The sequence below is a fragment of the Peromyscus californicus genome, unplaced genomic scaffold (assembly GCF_007827085.1).
Source record: "Peromyscus californicus insignis strain IS unplaced genomic scaffold, ASM782708v3 Scaffold_14__1_contigs__length_90479793_seg_2, whole genome shotgun sequence".
Classification (NCBI taxonomy): Eukaryota; Metazoa; Chordata; class Mammalia; order Rodentia; family Cricetidae; genus Peromyscus; species Peromyscus californicus.
The window spans coordinates 26,595,472-26,617,753 of NW_026294436.1; the positions used below are offsets into that span (position 1 = coordinate 26,595,472).

At 38.7% G+C, this 22,282-nt stretch overlaps 1 protein-coding gene across 2 annotated transcripts in view; it reads right to left on the reverse strand.

The window, feature by feature from the left end:
- Cfh (complement factor H) overlaps positions 1–22,282 on the reverse strand; it is an 81,131-nt gene that overhangs the window by 44,676 nt on the left and 14,173 nt on the right. For both annotated transcript variants that reach the window (XM_052737108.1, XM_052737106.1), the window contains exons 5-7: positions 14,480–14,671; positions 11,361–11,531; positions 7,804–7,977 (exon numbers count right to left, since the gene is read on the reverse strand). In XM_052737108.1, the coding sequence (XP_052593068.1) occupies positions 7,804–7,977; positions 11,361–11,531; positions 14,480–14,671 (537 nt within the window). The remainder of the gene's footprint in view (positions 1–7,803; positions 7,978–11,360; positions 11,532–14,479; positions 14,672–22,282) is intronic.

Consider the following 22,282-nt stretch of genomic DNA (forward strand, 5'->3'; position numbering starts at 1 on the left):
AATGGGCCATCAGCATCCAGGCATGAATCGAGTAAACTCTCAGGGAACTGTGGCCCTCATCTCTGAACCATTTCATCTGATTGATTCAGAAAAACAGTGAGAGTCAGTGATTTCAGGTGTATAGCCACGAGTGACTAAGCTAGGTTCCAAAAGACAGTACCAATCCAAGTGCTGCAATATGCCCTTTGTTAAACTACATGTAAAATTCATCAAAACTCGAACTTGAGAATCTGGGAAAAAGACAGGCAATATGTTGTTGGTAGAGTTTGGGAGTGAGAAAAAGTTATGGAGATAGAATATCCAGAACGTTTTATATACATGTAAATTCCCCTTACAATTCCAATACAGTAATAATATTTCTTACTGAAAATAGCTTTTCTTTCTTATTATGATTTGGACCTCATACATTTCCCCAAAACTCACTTTAATGGAAACTTGGTTTCTCATTGCTGGAGCTATTCGGAGAGGGGGTAAAGTTCAGAAGTTGCTAGCTTGGTTAAAATAAATCAGATCATTGGGGCTATGCATTTGAAGGGATAGTGGGACCTTGGCCATTCTTTTATAGCTTTGTTTCCTGGTGGGAAGGAGGCAAGCAGCTTTGCTTTAGCACTCACTCCTTGACATAATGCTCTGCCTCTCACAGGCTTAAAGTGATGAGACTAGTTGACAATGAAATCCAAAAACTGTAAATAAATCCTTCTTCTAAGTTATTTCTTCAGTAATACTGACACCGAGACAGAACAGTGACTAAGAAGAGATCCCTGACCACTCTTTTGTCACTGTATTTTTTTTTCTGGTTTAAGGGATACCAGGCTTAAGTATGATATACTTTTATCATGGACGTCTAGACAGGAAGAAAGGAATATGGATATAGATAGGCAAAAACCTGAAAAGTATGGGAGAAGTATATTAGAAATAAAATACTCTTGACTCAAGTGATGCTGTATGTGTGTTAAGAAGCCACTGAAGTCCTCCAAAACAACTCCCTCCAACAAAGATAACATAATTTCCCTCTTCGTGTGTGAGTTGGACTCAGAACATGAAGAACTGCCATGCCAGAAACAATTGTGTGTGAGTAGATCACAGACAGATTCTGGGCCCCCACTGTCTCTCTGATCACTAACTCTAGAGCAAGTAAGCTGTCATCAGGCAATCTACGCAGAGGCTTATCTGATAAGGAACTGAGGGCTCTTATCAAAGCCTTATGAGTATAACATTTGGGACATAGGGCCTAATGTTTAGTAAAGGCCTCTGATGACTGAGAGCCAGGGCAGTCTCTGAGAGCACCACACTGATGCTGAGAAAGTGGCCAAGTCAGCCTCAAATCTGGACCAAACTGGGAGACAATACAAGTTTGTTATGAAGCAAATATTTTTACTGATATTTGCTACAATGCAAATAAATAACTAAAATAAAATCTTATATGTCCTCCTTTCCCAATAATTTGCTAAAAATCTTTGAAAACGTTTCTTAATTTGAAAAATGTGCATATGCATATATACATAAATTTGAGTAGCAGTAAATTATGAATTTAAGTTTCCTAAAATTTATTTTTTAATATTACTTAAAACTTAAATGTTACTTAAAAGAAAATCCTGGTAGGCTGCCTACAGATCTTCTCTTTCTCTGTGTTCCCCCAGATCCAAACCCCTAACCTCATTCCCAATTCTTCAGCAGAACACCTGTCAGCCTTTTCCCCCTCCCTCCCATCTCCCGAAGACTTCACAGATTTCTCCTTCTAATCCCCCTCTCCTTGCTCACTGCTTTGTTCCAGCCCCCAACCCAAAAGGTACACCCTGCTTACCCCAGGGCTCCTGCCACTGCAAAAAGTAGTCTGAAGGCAAACCCAAACCTCTCTTGCTCCTGATATCCAGTACTCCAGTCTCATACCCAACTCTATAGCAGGAAAACTGTTAAGATCTCCCTTTCCTCTCTGACTCCATCCCCAATAGATCACTAAGCTCTTCTCTTCCTACCTTCCTTCCCCAAACTTATCTCAACATCCCAGCCTCCAATATCAGTAGGCACTCACAGGGAACACACCAGCTGAGCAGGACAAAGAAACAGGTGATAACTGAAGACCTTCACTACTCCCTCCTTATCTACAAACCAACCCTTCCAGTTTCTTCCTTAGAACACCACCTTCAGCCTTCCTTCCCCATTGCCCACATCTCCTGTAGATCCTACATACCATCCCCTCCTAACCCCACTCTCCCTACTTGTTGCTTTATCTCAACCCCCAATACAGGTAGGCACCCTCTGCTATCCCACAGGCCTTGCTTGCCAGAAAACCAGGAAGGCTGCCTGCAGACTCTTCTCCCTCTGCTTCCCAAGATGCAATCCCCCAGACTCAAGCCCAGCTCTGCAGTGGAACACCAGTGGCAGCCTTCTGTGTCCTCTCTCAGCTCTGATCTCATGTGGATCCCACAGATCTTCCCCTTCCATCCTCCATCCTACACTCTTTGCTTTGTCCCAGCCCCCAAGTCCAGAAGGCACTCCCCCTGCTAAGCCCAATTCCCTGTGAACATACCAGGAGAGCAGACCAGGAAAATAAGTAAAACACAGCCCCCACACTCTCCCAAACTCCTTTGAGGAAGCAGAAAGCAAGGAATAAAACACCCACCCAACAAAGACAAATATAGAAATCAGCACCTTGACCTATAATCACCCTAAAACCAGATGCATAGACACAAATGTATAAATACAATTAATAAGAGTCAGGGCAATAAGACTTCACTAGAGCACAGCTATCTTACCACAGGAAGCCCTGAATATTCCAGCATAGCTGAAACACAAGAAAAAGACCTTAAAAACAGGAACTATGGAGGAAAGCTTTACCACCAGAATACAAGAGATTTAAAGGAGACTTTCAGGTGTTGAAGATACAATAGCAGAAATGGACACACCGTTGAAAGAAAATGTTGAATCTAAAAATTTCCTGACATAAAACATCCAAGAAATCTGGAACACTATGAAAAGACCATACCTGCCGGTGGTGGTGGTGGCGCACGCCTTTAATCCCAGCACTCGGGAGGCAGAGGCAGGTGGATTTTGAGGCCAGCCTGGTCTACAAAGTGAGTTCCAGGAAAGGCATAAAACTATACAGAGAAACCCTGTCTCAAACAAAACAAAACAAACAAAAAAAAAAGAAAGAAAGAAAAGAAAAGACCATACCTAAGAATAACAGGAGAGGAAGGAGAAAAATCTCAGCTCAAAGGTCTAGAAAATATTTTCGAAAAATCATAGAAGAAAAATTTTCTGACAGAAAGAAGTAGAAAATTTTTCTGATAGGAAGAGGGAGATGCCTATAAATGTACAAGAAGCACACAGAACACCAAATTGACTAGACTAGAAAAGAAAGTCCTCTCACCACATAATAATCAAAACATTAAACAAAAAACAAAGAAAGAATATTAAAAGCTGCAAGAGAAAAAGACCAAGTAATATAAAAAGGCAGACCTATTAGAAATACATTTGACTTAGCAATGGAGGCTCTACAAGCCAGAAGAGCTTGGACATATGTGCTGTAGACTCTAAGAAACCACAGATGCCGGTCCAGATTACTATTCCCAGCAATACTTTCAATCACCATAGATGGAAAAAATAAGATATTCTGTGATAAAATCAAATTTAAACAATATTTACCTAGAAATCCAGCCCTATAGAAGGTGCTAGAAGAACTCTAACCCAAGAAATCAATTACACCCATGAAAACACAGAAAATAAATAATCTCACACCAGCAAAACCTAAAGAATGGAAAAATGCACATACACATGAACATATTATCAGCAACAATTACACAAAATAACAGGAATTAAAAATCACTGGTCATTGATATCTCTCAGTATCAATGGACTCAATTCCCCAATAAAATGACACAGACAAAGAGAATGGACCCCAAATCAGAATCCATTCTTTTGCTGCATACAAAAAGCACACCTCAACATCAAGGGATTGGAAAAAGATATTCCAAGCAAATGGACCTAAGAAGCAAGCCAGTGTAGCTATTTTAATATCTAACAACATAGGGTTCAAACCAAAATTAATCAAAAGAGATGGAGAAGGACACTACATACTCATCAATAAAAAAATCCACAAAAATATATCTTCTTCTCAGCACCTCATGGAACTTTCTCCAAAGCTGACTACATACTCTGAAACAAAGCAAGTCTCAATAGATAAAAGAAAATTCCAGTAACTCCCTGCATCCTATCATAGATTGAGGCTGTGCATAACAACACCAGAAACAACAGAAAGCTTACAAGCTTGTGGAACCTGTAACAACTCTCCATTGAATGGGTACTGAGCAAAGGAAGAAATAAAGAAAGAAATTAAAGACTTCCTAGAATTCCATGAAAATGAATACACAACATACCCAAAGTTATGGGACACACACAATGAATGCAATGCAAAGGGGATAGCACATAGCACTAAGTGCTCGAATAAAAAAATAGGAAGATCTCATACTGGCAATTAACAGCACACCTGAAAGCTCTAGAACAAAAAGAAGTAAACATACTCAAGAGGAGAGTAAACAGCAAAAAAAAAAAAAAAAAAAAAAATTCAAAACTAGGGCTAAAATTTAAAAAAAAAAATGGAAACAAAAAGGACATTATAAAAATTAGTAAAAAAAATGGTTCATTGAGAAAATCAACAAGATAGAGGAATCCTTATCCAAACTAACTAAAAAGTAGAGAAACGATACCCAAATTTAGAAAATCAGAAATGAAAAGGGGAACACAACAACAGACACCAAGAAAATCCACAGAATTATACAGACACATTTTTTTAAAGCCTGAACTCTACAAAATTGGGAAATATGAAAGAAATGGATAATTTTCTCAACAGGTACCACTTACTAAAAGATAAATCAAGATCAAATAAACAGTTTCAAAAGCCCAGGGCCAGGTGGGTTTAGCCCAGAATTCTACCAGACTTTCAAAGAAGAGTTAAGACCAGTACTCCTCAAATTATTCCACAAAATAGAAACAAAACGAATGTTGCTCAATTCATTTTATGAGGCCACAGTCATTCTGATACCCAAACCACATGAAGACTCATCAAAGAAAGGGAATTAAAGGGCAAATTCTCTTATGAACACAGATGCAAAAATACTGGATAAAATACTTGCGGACAGGATCCAAGAACATATCAAAAAGTCTTCCTGTATGATCAAGTAGGCTTCATCCCAGAGATGCAGGGATGGTTCAACATACTAAAAAGTCAGTAAATGTAATCCACCATATAAATAAACAGAAAGGCAAAAAACCCATATGGTCATCTTACTAGATGCTGAAAAAGCCTTTGATAAAATCAAACACCCTTCATGATAAAAGGGACATATTTATACACAACAAAGTCAATATACTGCAAGCCTATAGCCAAACTCAAATTAAACAGAGAGACACTCAAAGCAATTCCACTGAAATTAGGAACAAGACAAAGTTGTCCACTCTCTCCATATCTATTCAATATATTACTTGAAGGTTTAGCTAGAGCAATAAGACAAATGAAGGAGATCAAGGGGATACAAATTAGACAGGAAAAATTCAAAATATTTTAATTTGAAGACAATATGATAGTATAAATAAGCAGCCCCAAAAATTCCATCAGGGAACTCCTACAGCAGACAAACATTTCAGCAAAGTGGCTGAATAAAAGATAACTAAAAAAAAAATCTCAGTAGCCCTTCTATATAAAAATGACAAATAGACTGGGAAAGAAATCATGGAAACAACACCTTTCAAAATAGCCTAAATAAAATAAAATTAAATATCTTAGAGTAATACTAAACAAGCAAGTAAAATACCTGTATGATAAAAACTTCAAGTCTTTGAAGAAAGTAATTGAAGAAGGTAGCAGAAGATCTTCTATGCTCATGGATTGCTAAAATTAGCATAGTAAAAAATGGCCATTGTACCAAAGCAAGCTACAGATTCAATGCAGTCCCCATTAAGTTATAACCCAATTCTTTACAGACCTAAAAAGGACAATTCCAAATTTCATATGGAAAAACAAAAAAACCCAGGATAGCTAAAATAATGCTGAAAAATAAATGACTACTGGATATCTCACCATCCCTGATTTCAAGTTGTGCTACAGAGCTATAGTAATAAAAACCACATGGTATTGATGTATTGACATAAAAACAGATACATTGATCAATGGAATCAAATCAAAGACCCAGACATAAATCCACACACCTATGGATGCCTGATTTTTGATAGAGAAACTAGAATATGGAGGGGAAGGGGAGGTAGGGTAGAGGGAGAGAATTGGGGAGAGACAGCTGGAATTAAGGGGTATTTGAGGGATGATATGGAAACCTAGGACAGTGAAAACTTTCTAAAACATATGAATGTGATCCTAACGAGGTCTCCTAACAATGGGGGGGATACAGAGTCTCAACTGGCCATCTCTTGTTACCAAGCAAGGCTTCCAGTAGTGGAACTGGGTTGCATTCAGTTGAGTTGTTGACCAAGACAATCCCATAGAAATCCCCAAATAAACCAGACTGTTGCTACAAAATGAGTTGTTCTTACAAACTGACAGCGGGGCCCCATGGCAGAGAATAACATCCACACAACTCATTGAACATGGAGAAGTTGAGCTGGTACCTATGTAGAGCCTTCACCCCTAGATTCTAGTGCCTTTGGTGCTGGAAGGTACTTGACAGGCTATCAAAAATGTAAACACTGCCTCAGTCCTAAATCCTTTGACCTACAATCCTTCTTGCCTGTATAATATGCTAGGGCAATAGTGGCACAGAACTTGTGAGAGTAGCCAACCAATGTCTGATTTGACCTAAAGCACTCTCCACGAGAAGGAACCCATACCAAACCAAGAACTAGAGACTAGATAAACCACAGATCTAGGATAAAAACTGAATACTACTAGTAATCAATCAATCAATCAATCAATTGATTCCTAATGATATCCTGCTATACTTGAAGACTACATAAATAAATAAATAAATAAGTAAATAAATAAGTAAACAAATAAATAAATAAATAATTCCTTATATATTCTGCTATACTTGTAGACCAGTACCTTATCCAGTCATTATCAGAGAGGCTGTCTCTGTCAGTAGATGAGAACAGATGCAGAGACTTACAGCCAGACATTAGGTGAAGAGTCTAAATTGGAGGTCTCCATCAAATCCCTCTTTACAGAGCCCAGGGAATCTCACAGAAGAGGAAGACACCAGGAGAACAAGGCCCTTTCTACCAACTGAGCAAGGTACATATGAGCTTACAGAGACTGAAACAGCAAGCATGGGGCCTACACAGGTCTACATCAGATCTTCTGTGAATGTATTACAGCTTTTAGCTTTGCATTTTTGTGGGACTCCTGAATGTGACAACAAGTTGATCTCTGACTCTTGTGCCTGTTATTGGGACTCTTTTCCTCCTTTTGGGTTCCAACTTTGAGATGATAGTTTTTACTTCATCTTAATTATAATTTACTGTGTTATGTTTGGTTGTTATCTCTTAGAAGACATTTACTTTCTCATGAGAGACAGAAAAGGAGTGGATCTAGGGGTGAGGGGAGTTGGGGAGAAAATATGAGGAGCAGAGGGAGAGGAGACTATAATTAGAATATATTGTATGAGAAAAGAATCTATTTTTAAAAGGAAAATTATTATTATTATTACTTAAAATGTTACTTACTTTAAAAAGTAAAGTGTTTCTAAAAGTTGTATGCAAACAAAAAATTCAAATATTTGCTACTTATCTCCATTTGTCCATGTTTAAAAGTGCAATTTCAGGATTATGAGGATTAAAGGTGTGAATAAAGCTTACAGACACATCTTGGAGCAGGAATCCAGCCAGTACTTGTACACTTTACAACCGTTTCCCTGGTTGCAGGATAGAAGCCCTCTTTACATCCATATGTGATTTCATCATCAGCTCTGTGTTTGATCCTCTGAGGTGAGAAGTTACCATTTGGAATATAAGGAGGTTTGCATGTCATTTCTGAAAAAGAAACATATACAAATAACAAGGAATATTTTAATTCTCATTAAACTTAAGAATATGAACATTAGCCCACCCAATTCTTCCCTAGTTGCTGGCCAGCAGGGAAAACTCCTGGTGGCCAGGCTCCCCCACCAAACGCCTCCCCCCCATTGGACCCTGCAATCTACAAGACCCAAGCCTTACCCCAGTACCCATCTGTCTGTGACTCCAGTAACTTCCTGAGACAAGGAATCCACCAGCTCTCATTGGACCAAGAGTGGCTTCCTGAGACACAGAATCCACCAGCTCTGACTGGACCAAGAGCCCTGATAGGACCAAGAGTGACTCCCTGAGTCACAGAATCAGCTAGCTTAGATTGGGCTAAGTATAGCTCCCTGAGATTCAGAATCTGCCAGCTCCAATTAGACCAAGAGCTAAGATTAGACCCAAAGGAGCCCCTTGAGACACAGACACAATAAACACAGAGTTGACCAATAGCAGCTCACTCAGACACAGGCATCTCTTGTACCTATTAGAAGAAGAGATGGGCAGATGTCAATGCAAAAATACATACAACAACATAAAGAGCAATGTGGCATCACCAGAACCTAGAATTCCTGCAACAGTAAGACCTGAACATCACAATGTAGAAGAACCAGAAGAAAGTGACCTTAAAAATACCTTCATGAGGGCTGGAGAGATGGCTCAGCAGTTAAGAGTACTAACTGTTCTTCCAGAGGTCCTGAGTTCAATTCCCAGCAACCACATAGTGGCTCCCAACCATCCGTAAAGAGATCTGGTGCCCTCTTCTGGCATGCAGGCAGAACACTATCTATCTATCTATCTATCTATCTATCTATCTATCTATCTATCTATCTATATAGTGGAAATAGAAAATCTGAGTAAATGACCAAAAAACACAGATGCAAGCATAATCAACAGAATACAAGAGATGGAAGACAGAATCTCTAATGTACAGGGTACAATAAAGGAAATAGATTCATCAGTCAAAGAAAACACCACAGCCAAAAAAGTCATAACACAAAATGTCCAGAAAATCTGGGACACCATGAAAAGGCCAAACCTAAGAATAGCAGGGATAAAAGAAGGAGAAAAATACCAACTCGAAGGCACAGAAAATATATTCAACAAAATCATGGAAGAAAACTTTCCTGACTTAAAGAAGGAAATACCTACGAAGATACAAGAAGCTTATAGAACACCAAATAGACTAGACCTACCAAAAAGTCTCCTCACCACATAATAATTAAACCACTAAATATACAGAATAAAGAAAGAATATTAAGAGCAGCTAAGGAAAAAGGCCAAGTGACTTATAAAGGCAGACCCATCAGAATAACACTCGACTTCTCATTGGAGACTTTGAAAGCAGGAAGGTCCTGGACAGATGTTATGCAGACACTAAGAGGCCATGGATGCCAGCCTAGACTAATATACCCAGCAAAACTCTCAATCACCATAGACGGAGTGAACAAGACATTCCAAGACAAAACCAGATTTGAACAATACCTATCCACAAATCCAGCTCTACAGAAAGCACTAGAAGGAAAATTCCAACCTAAGGAAGTCAGATACATCCTCGAAAACACAGGCAATAGATAACCCCACAGCAGTAAATCTCAAAGAAGAGAAATACACACACACACACACACACACACACACACACACACACACACACACACACATACTACCACCAAAAGATAACAGGAACTAACAACCACTGGTCATTAATATCCCTTAATATCAATGGACTTAATTCACCTATAAAAAGACACAGGCTAACAGAATGGATATGAAAGCAGGACCCATCTTTCTGCTGCATATAAGAAACACACCTCAACTTTAAAGAGACAATACCTCAGAGTAAAAGGCTGGGAAAAGTCTTTCCCATCAAATGCACTTAAGAAGCAAGCTAGTGTAGATATCCTAATAGCTAACAAAATAGACTTCAAACTAAAATCAATCAAGAGAGATCAAGAAGGACATTATGTACTCATCACAGGAAAGATCCACCAAGATGAATTTTCAATTCTGAACATTTATGCCCCAAATACAAGGGCACCCACATGTGTAAAAGAAACATTACTAAAGCTTAAATCACACATCAAACCCTACATATTAATAGTGGGAGACTTCAACACCACACTCTCACTACTGGACAGATTTGCCAGATCAAAACTTAACAGAGAAATAAGGGACCTAACTGATGTTATGACTCAAATGGACTTAATTTTTATCTATGGAACATTACACCCTAACAAAAAAGAATATACCTTCTTCTCAACACTCCATGGAACTTTCTCTAAAATCGACCACACACTCTGTCACAAAGAAAATCTCAACAGGCACAAAAAGATTGGAATAAACATCTGTATTCTAATGGACCACCATGGCTTAAAGCTAGATTTCAACAACAACAAAAACTACAGAAAACCTACAATCTCATGGAAACTGAATAATGCTCAACTGAATCAACAATGGGTCAAGGAAGAAATAAAGGGAGAAATTAAAGACTTCCTAGAGTTTAATAAAAATGTATGTACTACATACCCAAACCTATGGGACACTATGAAAGCAGTGCTAAGAGGAAAATTCATAGCACTAAATGCCCACATAAAGAAGTTGGAGAAATCTCACACTAGTGACTTAACAGCACACCAAAAAACTATAGAACAAGAAAAAGCAAAGTCACCCAGGAGGAATAGATGCCAGGAAATAACCAAATTGAGAACTGAAATCAATAGATAGAAACAAAGAGAACAATACAAAGAACAAATGAAACAAAGATTTGGTTCTTTGAGAAAATCAACAAGATAGACACGCCCTTACCCAGACTAACCAAAAGGCAGAAAGAGAGCATCCAAACTAGCAAAATCAGAAATGAAAAGTGAGACACAACAACTAACACTGAGGAAATCCAGAGAATCATCAGGTCATACTTCAAAAACCTCTACTCCACAAAATTGGAAAATCTAAAAGAAATGGACAATTTTGTGGACAGGTATCACATACCAAAGAGCTGAATGGCCGTTAGCTAGGCAAGAAGAGGTTAGGTGGGACTTCTGGGTACAGACAGGAGTTAGAGAGGAAGAAACAAGGAGTCACCAGCAGAGGCAGAGAAAACAGATATGCAGGAGGAGAGGCAAAAGCCACAAGTCAGGTGGCAACACGTAGATTAATAGAAATGGGTTGATTTAAGTTATCAGAGCTAATGGGACAAGCCTAAGCTATAAGCTGAGCTTTCATAATTAATAAGTTCCCATGTCATTTTTTTTGTGAGCTGGCAGCTCAAAGCAAAGCATGAATACAGCCATCATTCTTTTCCACTCACTAGCCTACTTCTTAAATAAAAAAGACTTAGAAAATAACAGTAATTTTACCTTCACAGGAAGGCTGAGGATTCCATCCGGAAGCTGTGCAGACAGTATCCCCTCTTTCTTTGAAATGAAAACCTCGGTCACATTTATATTGATACCTTTCATTCACCTTGTAAACTGGTTTATTAGATATGCTATTTCCATTTTTAATTTTTGGTGGTGTGCAGGAAATTTCTAAATGCAAGAGAATAATTGTATAATGTTTACTGTGAAAGGAAATCTGCTGAGCAAGCCATCTTTTCACAAAGACAGTGTTTTGCTCCCATTAGGTCAATCGGTCAAAATCAGCCAACCAAACAATTGTTTTGACCTGACTGCTTTCTTAATTATGTGTTTGGTGTTTCAAATATTCACTTTTGAAAAAAGTTAAAAGTATACTACTTTAACATATGGTAAATTAGCCTGTTGAAATAAATAGCAGCCTGTAACAGTCCTCAGATTCTTGTGAAAATGAAAATAGACACAGGCTTGCAGGTTAATATTTGCATTGGATAATCTGCAAAATAACACATCTTCTGATTATTGATAGTAATTTTCAAGACCTCATTTTTTTTCAAGGAAATCTATTAAAGTCACTTTCCATTTGATCTTTGAAAAATCACAGGCCTCTGCTTTGCTGTCTTCACCATAGATATGAACTTTTTGTTAAAAAAAAAAATAAGAAAAGAAACCTAGAGAAGTCCTGGCTACCACTTTTAACATACTTCTCTTAAAACACTACTCTAGGACTGTGGTACTAGCAACTGGTCTCTCAAAGCCTTTCCTCCCATCTTTTTTATTTCATCTTCCCTTGTTTATAACTAAATAAACTTTTTTTTTTTTTTAAAGATTTATTTATTTATTATGTATACAGCATGTATGACTGCAGGCCAGAAGAGGGCACCAGATCTCGTTACAGATGGCTGTGAGCCACCATGTGGTTGCTGGGAATTGAACTCAGGACCTCTGGAAGAGCAGTCAGTGCTCTTAACCGCTGAGCCATCTCTCCAGCCCTAAATAAACTTTTAAATGGTCACTTTGAATATGTTTCATCCTTTCCCAAATGATGCTGAGTTAATTTGGACAAGCCTATACAGTAACTGTGCTGGCCTGTGCTCCTTCTCTTCCTGACTTATCACCTCTGTCCAGCTGTTGAGCAACAATTCTCTCTAAGATAAAACATTTCATGTCGGAGGGATGCTCCTACAAAAATAGGATGCTCTAAAGCAGTGGTTCTCAACTTAATGCCGCTGCCCTTTAAGACAGTTCATGTTGTGGTGACCCCCCCCCAACCATAAAATTATTTTCATTGCCACTTCACAACGGTAATTTTGCTACTGTTATGGATCATAATGTAAATATCTGATTTGCAGATGATCTTAGGCCAGCCCTGTGAAATGAGTCGTGACCCACAGGTTGAGAACCACTGCTCTAAAGGGAAGTAAAGCATCCCATCCTCCAAGGAAGCTCATTAAACTCAGGAAGCAAACAATTCAAATGCTTCAGGAAGTCCTTGAAATTGACCACATTGACTAGGCCCCTCCTTCTCCACGCATACATAAGCAGTAATGACTGTTGTGAAATACTTTTCAATCAGCTGAGCTTCCTAGAAGACCCTCATACCATTGTGCATTGTGCTCCAGCTTTCCGGCTTTTGTGAGGCACCACCCGTGCTGGGGCAGGCTTTAGATGATGCAGCTAGTTTTGAGTTGCATCTACCCCTGCAACAGTTGTAAACTCTTTAGTTCACCAAAGTGGACTTTGGTGGTAGATCTGTCATCAGTTCCCTATCTGAAGTGAGTAGATGTTGGTTCAATCTCCCCAGTAATGGGTTTATGCAGCAGCATCTTACAGTGGGGCTTCTGTGTACAGCTGACAAGGCTCAGGACATCATTATGCCATGGGCACCTGGTTGTCTTTCCACCTTTCTTCCCATGGCCTTCTGAGGGCTGCTATGCTTGCTCTTCTAAGGTATTTGCATCTGCATCCTTATGCTTTCTTTAAAACTAGTCTCAAGGATCAGAATTTCCTAGGTTTCATTAGCCATAGACAATGAGTTACAGGCATGTAAATAACACCCATGAAACTTCAATGTGTGGAGTATATGACACACTGAATGTACCTATCAGTATATCATTATTTTCATGAAGAATCAGTGTTGTTAGAAAGACTTTTTAAAAATAAATCGTCAGTCCTGAGGGAAGGAAATGATGTAATTATAATCTCAAAAATTAAAGAAAATTAAAAAAGAAGAAAACACTGCCTCCATTAGTGTAAGATAGACAATGTTAAAAGTGGTGAAAATATTGGAGATGTTAAATAATATTTAAAAAATAAATAAAGTATAGCTCAACACCCATGGGGCACCTTCAGGAAGATTGCTGTAAGATAGATGCTATATGGATTACATACCAAGTTCAGACTGGCCATGGCTACATTGTGAAAGGCTGTCTCAAAAACAAAGAAACAAAAGACAAAAAAGAGGAAGAAGAGAAGAAAGAAACAAAAATCAAAGAAATATTGATTAACAATTTATTACATAACTTTGTTATAAGTCAGAGATTTATTTAGTGGATACAATTCAGATAAATAAAACTGACAGTAAACTTGCAATACAAATGTGTGTGTGTGTGTGTGTGTGTGTGTGTGTGTGTGTGTATGAAATATCACTTCCTAACAATATTTATTGAAATTAGAATGTCATCATGATGCATGATTGGAAATATACCATAAACCTTTAGCTTCCAAAATCATTGTAAAATTCTCCTTTGGAAGTCAATTTTACAACAGACAGCAGAAATGCTGAGGCTAGACTCTGAAGAGCAACACCAGGTAGTAACCTTTGTTCACATCTTAACCAAGTCATTAAGCCACAGTAATGATGGACATCCTGAGTACTTCCATTAAAGAGACTATAAGAGGACGTGATGTATATAGCTGTTCGGAAGGTAAAATAAGAGGTTCATGAAAAAACAAAAAAAAACAAAACTTCAATCAATTAGAGGGAAACAGCCATGCTTAGTAAGCATGAGAGCGATACAATTACGTTTTAATTAAAAATGTACTTTAAAAAGAAATGTATATCTTTCATAAGAATGGCTAAAACCATTGAAATACCAAGCGGATGAGTACGTTCATCTTACCCACACATCTTGGCTTCTCACTGCTCCAAAGGCCGTTTTCTGAGCAGTGTATTTCCTTCTGTCCTTCAACCTTAAAGCCTGTGTTGCATTCGAAGCGCACCACCTGTCCAAAATAATATTCCTGGTCTGGTTCCGCTGTACCACTCACAATTCTTCCATTCTCGGGTTCTGTCACCGGCAAACACTTGACAACTGAAAATAGAGGCATCACTTTTACCAACAGAACTTGAAAGCTTCTATGTGAAATATGTGTATATGAATAAAAAAAAAATCAGCAAGACAGACCTGGGGGAAATCACTTAAAGGTTTCAAAACATGTACTATGATGGTTTGCAAGAGATAAAAGTTATGTAACATAAGTAGTTTGGTTATCAGTTTCTGTGGGAATGGGAAGAGAAAACTATCACTTTGAATGATAGTTTGAATTTTAATGATAGCAAGTTTCTCCTAAACTATTAAAAAAAAGTGAGTTCTGAAATAATCAAATACAAATGTTTTACTGAGCCTCAGAACAATGTGGCATTGGAAGGCCTCAGAGCATTCCAATAAGATGTAAAAGCAACCACCCCCACCCATTGCAGCCCCAGTTGTAGGGCAGCAAGCAACACTCCTGCAGACAGACCTTCCCACCACCACCCCACTTCAGACCCTGTAATCTACAAGTCCCATTACCTCCCCCAAACCCATCCATCCCCTAGACCTCAGTGGCTCCCTGAGACACAGACTCTGCCTGCTCCAATTGGACCAAGAGATGAGTGATTGTTCTCCAGACCCAAGGCACAGCCCCTGCCCCCCACCCCCACCCATTGCAGCCCCAGTTGCAGGCCAGCAGACAAGACTTCCATGGGCAGGCCTTCCCTCCACCACACCTCATCAGACCCTATAATCTACAAGCCCCACTTTGTCCCCCAAACCTACCCATCCCCCAACACCCCACTGGCTCCCCAAGATGCAAACACAGCCAGCACCAATTAGACCAAGAGCAGCTCCCTGAGACACAGACAACACTTGCATTGATGGGAGGAACAGATGGGAAGAAGCCAATGTAAGAATACATTCAACAGAAGATCGAAGCTGCTCTCTGACACAGACTCCACCCAGCCTCTAGACTTTAGGCCCAGGGGCACAACCTCCACCCCAATACCCTACCCATTGCAGCAAGAGTTGCAGGCCAGTGGGCAGGACTTCACGACCACCATCCCCCACCTGACTCTGTAACCTACAAGCCCCACTACACTCCCCAAACCTACCCATCCTCCAAGACCGCAACTGCTCTCTGAGACACAGACTCTATCAGCTCTGATCAGATCAAAAGCTCCAATTGGACCAAGAGCTCCCAACTGGACCAAAAGCTCCAATTGGACCAAAAGAGGCTCCCTCAGAAGCAGACACCATTTGCACTGATTAGAAGAATAGATGGGTATATGCCAGTGGAAAAATATATTAAACAACATAAAGAGCAATATAGCACCACCAGAACCTAGTGGTTCTATATCAGCAAGACCTGAATATCCCAATACAGAAGAAGCAGAAGAAATCAACCTTAAAATTGACTTTAAGATAAGTAAATGAACAGGAACTAGAGATGCAAGCATAACCAACAGAATACAAGAGATGGAAGAGGGAATCTCTGGTGTTGAAGATACAATAGGGAAAATAGATTCATTAGTCAAAGAAAACATTAAAGCCAACAAACTCATGACATAAAACATCCAGGAAATCTGGGACACCATGAAGAGCTCAAACCTAAGAATAATAGGGATAGAAATAACAGGAGAAAAATACCAGCTCAAAGGCACAGAAAATATATTCAATAAAATCATAGAAGAAAACTTTCCCAACTTAAAGAAGGAAATACCTATGATGATAAAAGAAGCTTACACAACACCAAATAGACTGGACCCAAAAGAAAGTCCCCTTGCCACATAATAATCAAACAACTAAACATACAGAATAAAGAAAGATTATTAAGAGCTATAAGGAAAAAGGCCAGGTAACTTATAAATGCAGACCTATCGGAATAACACCCAACTTCTCAATGGAGACTCTGAAAGCCAGAAGGTCCTGGACAGATGCTATGCAGACACTAAGGGACCATAGATGCCAGCCCAGACTATTATACCCAGGAAAACTCTCAATCACCGTAGATGGAGGAAACAAGATATTCCACAACAAAATCAGATTTAAACAATACCTATTGACAAATCTAGCCCTACAGAAAGCACTAGAAAAAAAACAAAAAACAAAAAACTCCAACCTAAGGAAGTTAGATGTACTCACAAAAACACAGGCAATAGATAATACCACAGCAGCAAATCCCAAAGAAAACACACACACACACACACACACACACACACACACACACACACACACACACACACTATCACCAAAACATAACAGGAATTAACAATCACTGGTCATTAATATTCCTTAATATCAATGGATTCAATTCACCTATAAAAAGACACAGGCTAACAGAATGGATATGAAAACAGGATCCATCGTTCTGCTGCATACAAGAAACACAACTCAACTTCAAAGACAGACACTACCTCAGAGTAAAGGGTTGGGAAAGGACTTTCCAATCAAATGGACTTAAGAGGCAAGCTGGTGTAGCTATCCTAACATCTAACAAAATAGACTTCAAACTAAAATTAATGTAAATAGATCTAAAAGGACATTTCATATGCATCACAGGAAAAATCCATCAAGTTGAAGTCTCAATTGTGAACATTTATGCCCCAAATACAAGGGCACCAAGATTTGTAAAAGAAACATTACTAAGGTTTAAATTGCACATCAAACCCCACATAATAATAGTGGGAGACTTCAACACCCCACTCTCGCCAATGGACAGGTCTGCCAGATAGAAACTTAACAGAGAAATAAGGAAACTAACGGATGTTATGACTCAAATGGACTTAACAGATATCTACAAAACATTCCACCCAAAACAAAAGAACATAACTTTTTTCTCGGCATCCCATGGAAACTTGTCTAAAATTGACCACATACTCAGTCACAAAGCAAATCTCAACAGATACAAAAAAAAATTGTAATAATCCCCTGTACTTTATTGGATCACCATGGCTTAAAGTTAGAGTTCAAAACAACACAAATTATAGAACACCTACAAACTCATGGAAACTGAATAATGCTCAACTGAATCACTACCAGGTCAAGGAAGAAATAAGAAAGAAATTAACCATTTCCTAGAATTCAATTAAAATGAGTGTACAACATACCCAAGCTAATGGGATACTATGAAAGCAGTACTAAGAGGAAAGTTCATAGCACTGAATGCCTACATAAAGAAGTTGGAGAAATCTCATACTAGCCACTTAACAGCACACCTGAAAGCTCTAGAAGAAAATGAAGCAAACTCACCCAGGAGGAATAGACACCAGGAAATAATCAAATTGAGGGTTGAAATCAATAAAATAGAAACAAATATAACAATACAAAGAATCAATGAAACAAATAGTTGGTTCTTTGGGAAGATCAACAAAATAGACAAATCTTTATCCAAACTAACCAAAAGGCAGAGAGAGAATATTCAAATTAACAAAATAAGTGACGAAAGTGAGACATAACAACAGACACTGAGGAAATCCATAGAATTATCAGGTCATACTTCAAAAACCTGTACTCCACAAAATTAGAAAAGGAAATCTAAAAGAAATTTTCTGGATAGGTACCACATATCCAAATTAAACCAAGACCAGATAAACAATTTAAATAGACCTTTAACCCCTAAGGAAATAGAAGCAGTCATTAAAAATCTCCCAAACAAAAAAGCCCAATGCCAGATGCTTTCAGCATAGAATTCTAGCAGTATTTCAAAAGGAGCTAATACCAATATTCCTCAAATTGTTCCACACAATAGAAACAGAAGGAACATTGCCAAACTCTATGAAGCTACAGATACCCTGATACCCAAACCACACAAAGATGCAACAAAGAAAGAGAATTTCAGACCAATCTACCTCATGAATGTTGATGAAAAAATACTGGCAAACTGAATCCAAGAACACATCAAAAAAATCATTCAACATGACCAAGTAGGCTTCATCCCAGAGATGGAGGGAAGGTTCAACATACAAAAATCTGTCAGTGTAATACACCATATAAACAAACTGAAAGAAAAAAAACCACATGATTATCTCATTAGATGCTGAAAAACCTTTGACAAAATCCAACACCCCTTCATGATAAAAAGTCCTGGAGAGATCAGGAATACAAGGAACATACCTAAACATAATAAAGACAATTTACAGCAAGCTAACAACCAACATCAAATTAAATGGAGAGAAACCTCAAAGCAATTCCACTAAAATCAGGAACAAGACAAGGCTGTCTACTCTCCCCTTATCTATTCATTATAGTACTCGAAGTTCTAGCTAGAGTAGTAAGACAACAAAAAGAGATCAAGGGGATACAAACTGGAAAGGAAGAAGTCAAACTTTTGCTATTTGTAGACAATATTATACTATACACAAGTGACCCCAAAAATTCTACCAGGGAACTCCTACAGCTGATAAACGCCTTCAGTAATGAGGTGGGATACAAAATTAAGTTAAAAAAATCAGTAGCCCTCCTATATACAAATAATAAATGGACTGAGAAAGAAACAACAACAACAACAATAAAATCACCCTTTACAATAGCCACAAATAATATAAAATACCTTGGGGTAACTCTAACCAAAAAGTAAAAGACCTATACGACAAGAACTTTAAGTCTCTGAAAAAAGAAATTGAAGAAGATATCAGAAAATGGAAAGATCTCCAATGCTCATGGATAGGTAGACTAAACATAATAAAAATGGCAATCTTACCAAAAGCAACCTATAGATTCAATGATATCCCCATCAAAATCCCAACACAAAACTTCACAGACCTGGAAAGAACAATACTCAACTTCATATGGAAAAAAAACCCAGGACAGATAATGCAATCCTGTACAATAACTGAACTTCTGGAGGCACCTAAATGGATCAGAGATCTCAACATAAATCCAGTTACACTGAACCTGATAGAAGAGAAAGTAGGAAGTAGTCTTGAATGTATTGACACAGGAGACTACTTCCTAAATATAACACCAGTAGCACAGACACTAAGAGCAACAATTAATAAATGGCACCTCCTGAAATTGAGAAGCTTCTGTAAGGCAAAGGGCACAGTAAATAATACAAAATGGCAGTTTATCGAATGGGAAAAGATCTTCATCAACACTACATCTGACAGAGGACTGATCTCCAAAATATATAAAGAACTCAAGAAACTAGACATCAAAATACCAAAATAATCCAATTAAAAAATGGAGTACAGATCTAAACAGAGAATTCTTAACAGAGGTATGTTCAATGGCCAACAGGCATTTAAGGAATTGCTCAACATCCTCAGTCATCAGGAAAATGCAAATCAAAACAACTCTGAAATATCATCTTACACCTGTCAAAATGGCTAAGATCAAAAACATCAAGGACAGCTTATGTTGGAGATGATGTGGAGCAAGGGGAACAATCCTTCACTGTTGATGGGAGTGAAAACTTGTACAGCCATTTTGGAAATTAGTATGGTGACTTCTCAGAAAATGGGGAATCAATCTGTCTCATGACCCAATGATACCACTCTTGGGAATATACCTAAGGAATGCTCAATCATACCACAAGAGCACTTGCTAAACTATGTTCATAGCAGCAATATTCATAGTAGCCAGAACCTAGAAATAACCTAGATGCCCCACAATGGAAAAATGGATAAAGAAAATGTGGCATATATACATAATGGAGTATTATGCAGCTGTAAAAAACAATGACATCATCGGGGGGTGGTGGCTCATGCCTTTAATCCCAGCACTCGGGAGGCAGAGCCAGGAGGATCTCTGTGAGTTCGAGTCCAGCCTGGGCTACCAAGTGAGTTCCAGGAAAGGTGCAAAGCTACTCAGAGAAACCCTACCTTGAAAAACAAAACAAAACAAAAACAACAATAACAAAACAAAACAAAACAAAACAACAACAACAAACAAAAAACTAAAACAAAACAACAACAACAAAAAAACCAATGACATCATGTAATCTGCAGGCAAATGAATGAAACTAGAAAATATCATCCTGAGTAAGGTAACCCAAACTCAGAATGACAAACATGGTATGTTATGTACTCACTCATAAGTCAATACTAGATGTAAAGCAAAGGCTAACCAGACTACAACCTAAAGCTACAGAGAAGCTAGCTAACAAAGAGGACCCTAAGAGGGACACATTCATTGCTATGGAAAGGGGAAATAGATGAGATTTCCATCAGTAAACTGGGAACTGGGGAGTGGGGCAGCAATAAAAGGGAGGTGAAGGGGGATGAGAACATGAGGGAATGGGATGGTCAAGCTGGTGAAGGGACAGAGTTGGAGAGCAATGAAAGAGACATCTTGATAAAGGGAGACATTACGGAGTTAGGAAGAAACCTGGTGCTAGGGAAGTTCCCAGGAATCTACAAGGCTAACCCCAGCTTAGACTACTGCAATAGTGGAGAGGGTGACTGAACTGGCCTACTCTGGTAATCAGATTGGTGACTACCCTCACTGTCATCATAGAGCCTTCATCCAGTAACTGAGAGAAGCAGATGCAGAGATCCACAGCCAAGCACCAGGCTGAGCTCTGGGAATCCAGTAAAAGAGAGGGAAGAGGGATTATATTAGCAATGGGGGTCAAGATCATGATGGGGAAATCTACAGAGACAACTGAACCAAGCTTGTGGGAATTCATGACCTTTATGCCAACAGCTGTGGATCCTGCATGGGATCAGACTAGGCTCTCTGCACACGGGAGACAGTTGTGTAGCTTAGTCTGTTTGAGGGGCTCCAACAGTGGGATCAGGATCTATGCCTGGTGCAGGAGCTAGCTTTTTGGAGCCCATTACCTATGGTGGGATGCCTTGCTCAACCTTGATACAGTGGGGAGGGGCTTGGTCATGCCTCAACTAAATGTACCAGGCTTTGCTGACTCTCCATGGGAGGCTTTATCCTTTTAGAGGAGGGAACTGGTGGTGGGAGTTTGGGGTTTAGAGGGTTTGGGGGGAAGGCTGGGGGTACTGGGAAGAAGGGTGATCTATGGTTGGCATGTAAAATGAATTAAAAAAAATCTTAAAGAAAAAAAAAGATTTAAACGTAATGAATTTTAAGATATTTCTTCTGATAGAGAATTTGTCCTTACTTTTCCTTTCCACCTTGGGGTTCATTTTTTTATTTTCCTTAAAATTTATCTGTCATGAAGGTGCTCAAAGTTTATGTTGCCTGAAGAAACTTTGGATGGAATAGACGTCCTCGGGGTGTGTTTCCCTGTCTTCCCAGCCAAAGATACCGATTCGACAGGCCATTTGGTAGTCCCAAAGCTCAATTTTAAACAAGCATCTCATGTAATTATGATGTCAGTGTTCCCTGGAATCACTTCTCATTTCCTTATCTGAAAAGTCTGCATTTCTCCAGGCATGAGATTGTCCAGTGTGATCACATTCTCTTTCTCTCTCTCCTTCCACCCCCGACCTGCTCCTCCTTCTCTCCCTTATTTCATACCACGGAAATAGGACATAGCGTTTGAATGGGCCTTTAATATTTCCATAGTGACTAGAGATTTGGACTGTTTTCCCCAAACTCACAAACAAGACCTCTATTCACTCATTCTTGCTGTTTGCAGAACATATGAGCAAGAGGTATAAGAATAGAGAGTTCTTTCTTAATTCTTGCCTTTTTTCTTTCTTTCTTTTCTTTTGGCTAAAGTTAAGAATGTGGAAAAACCTTCACAGC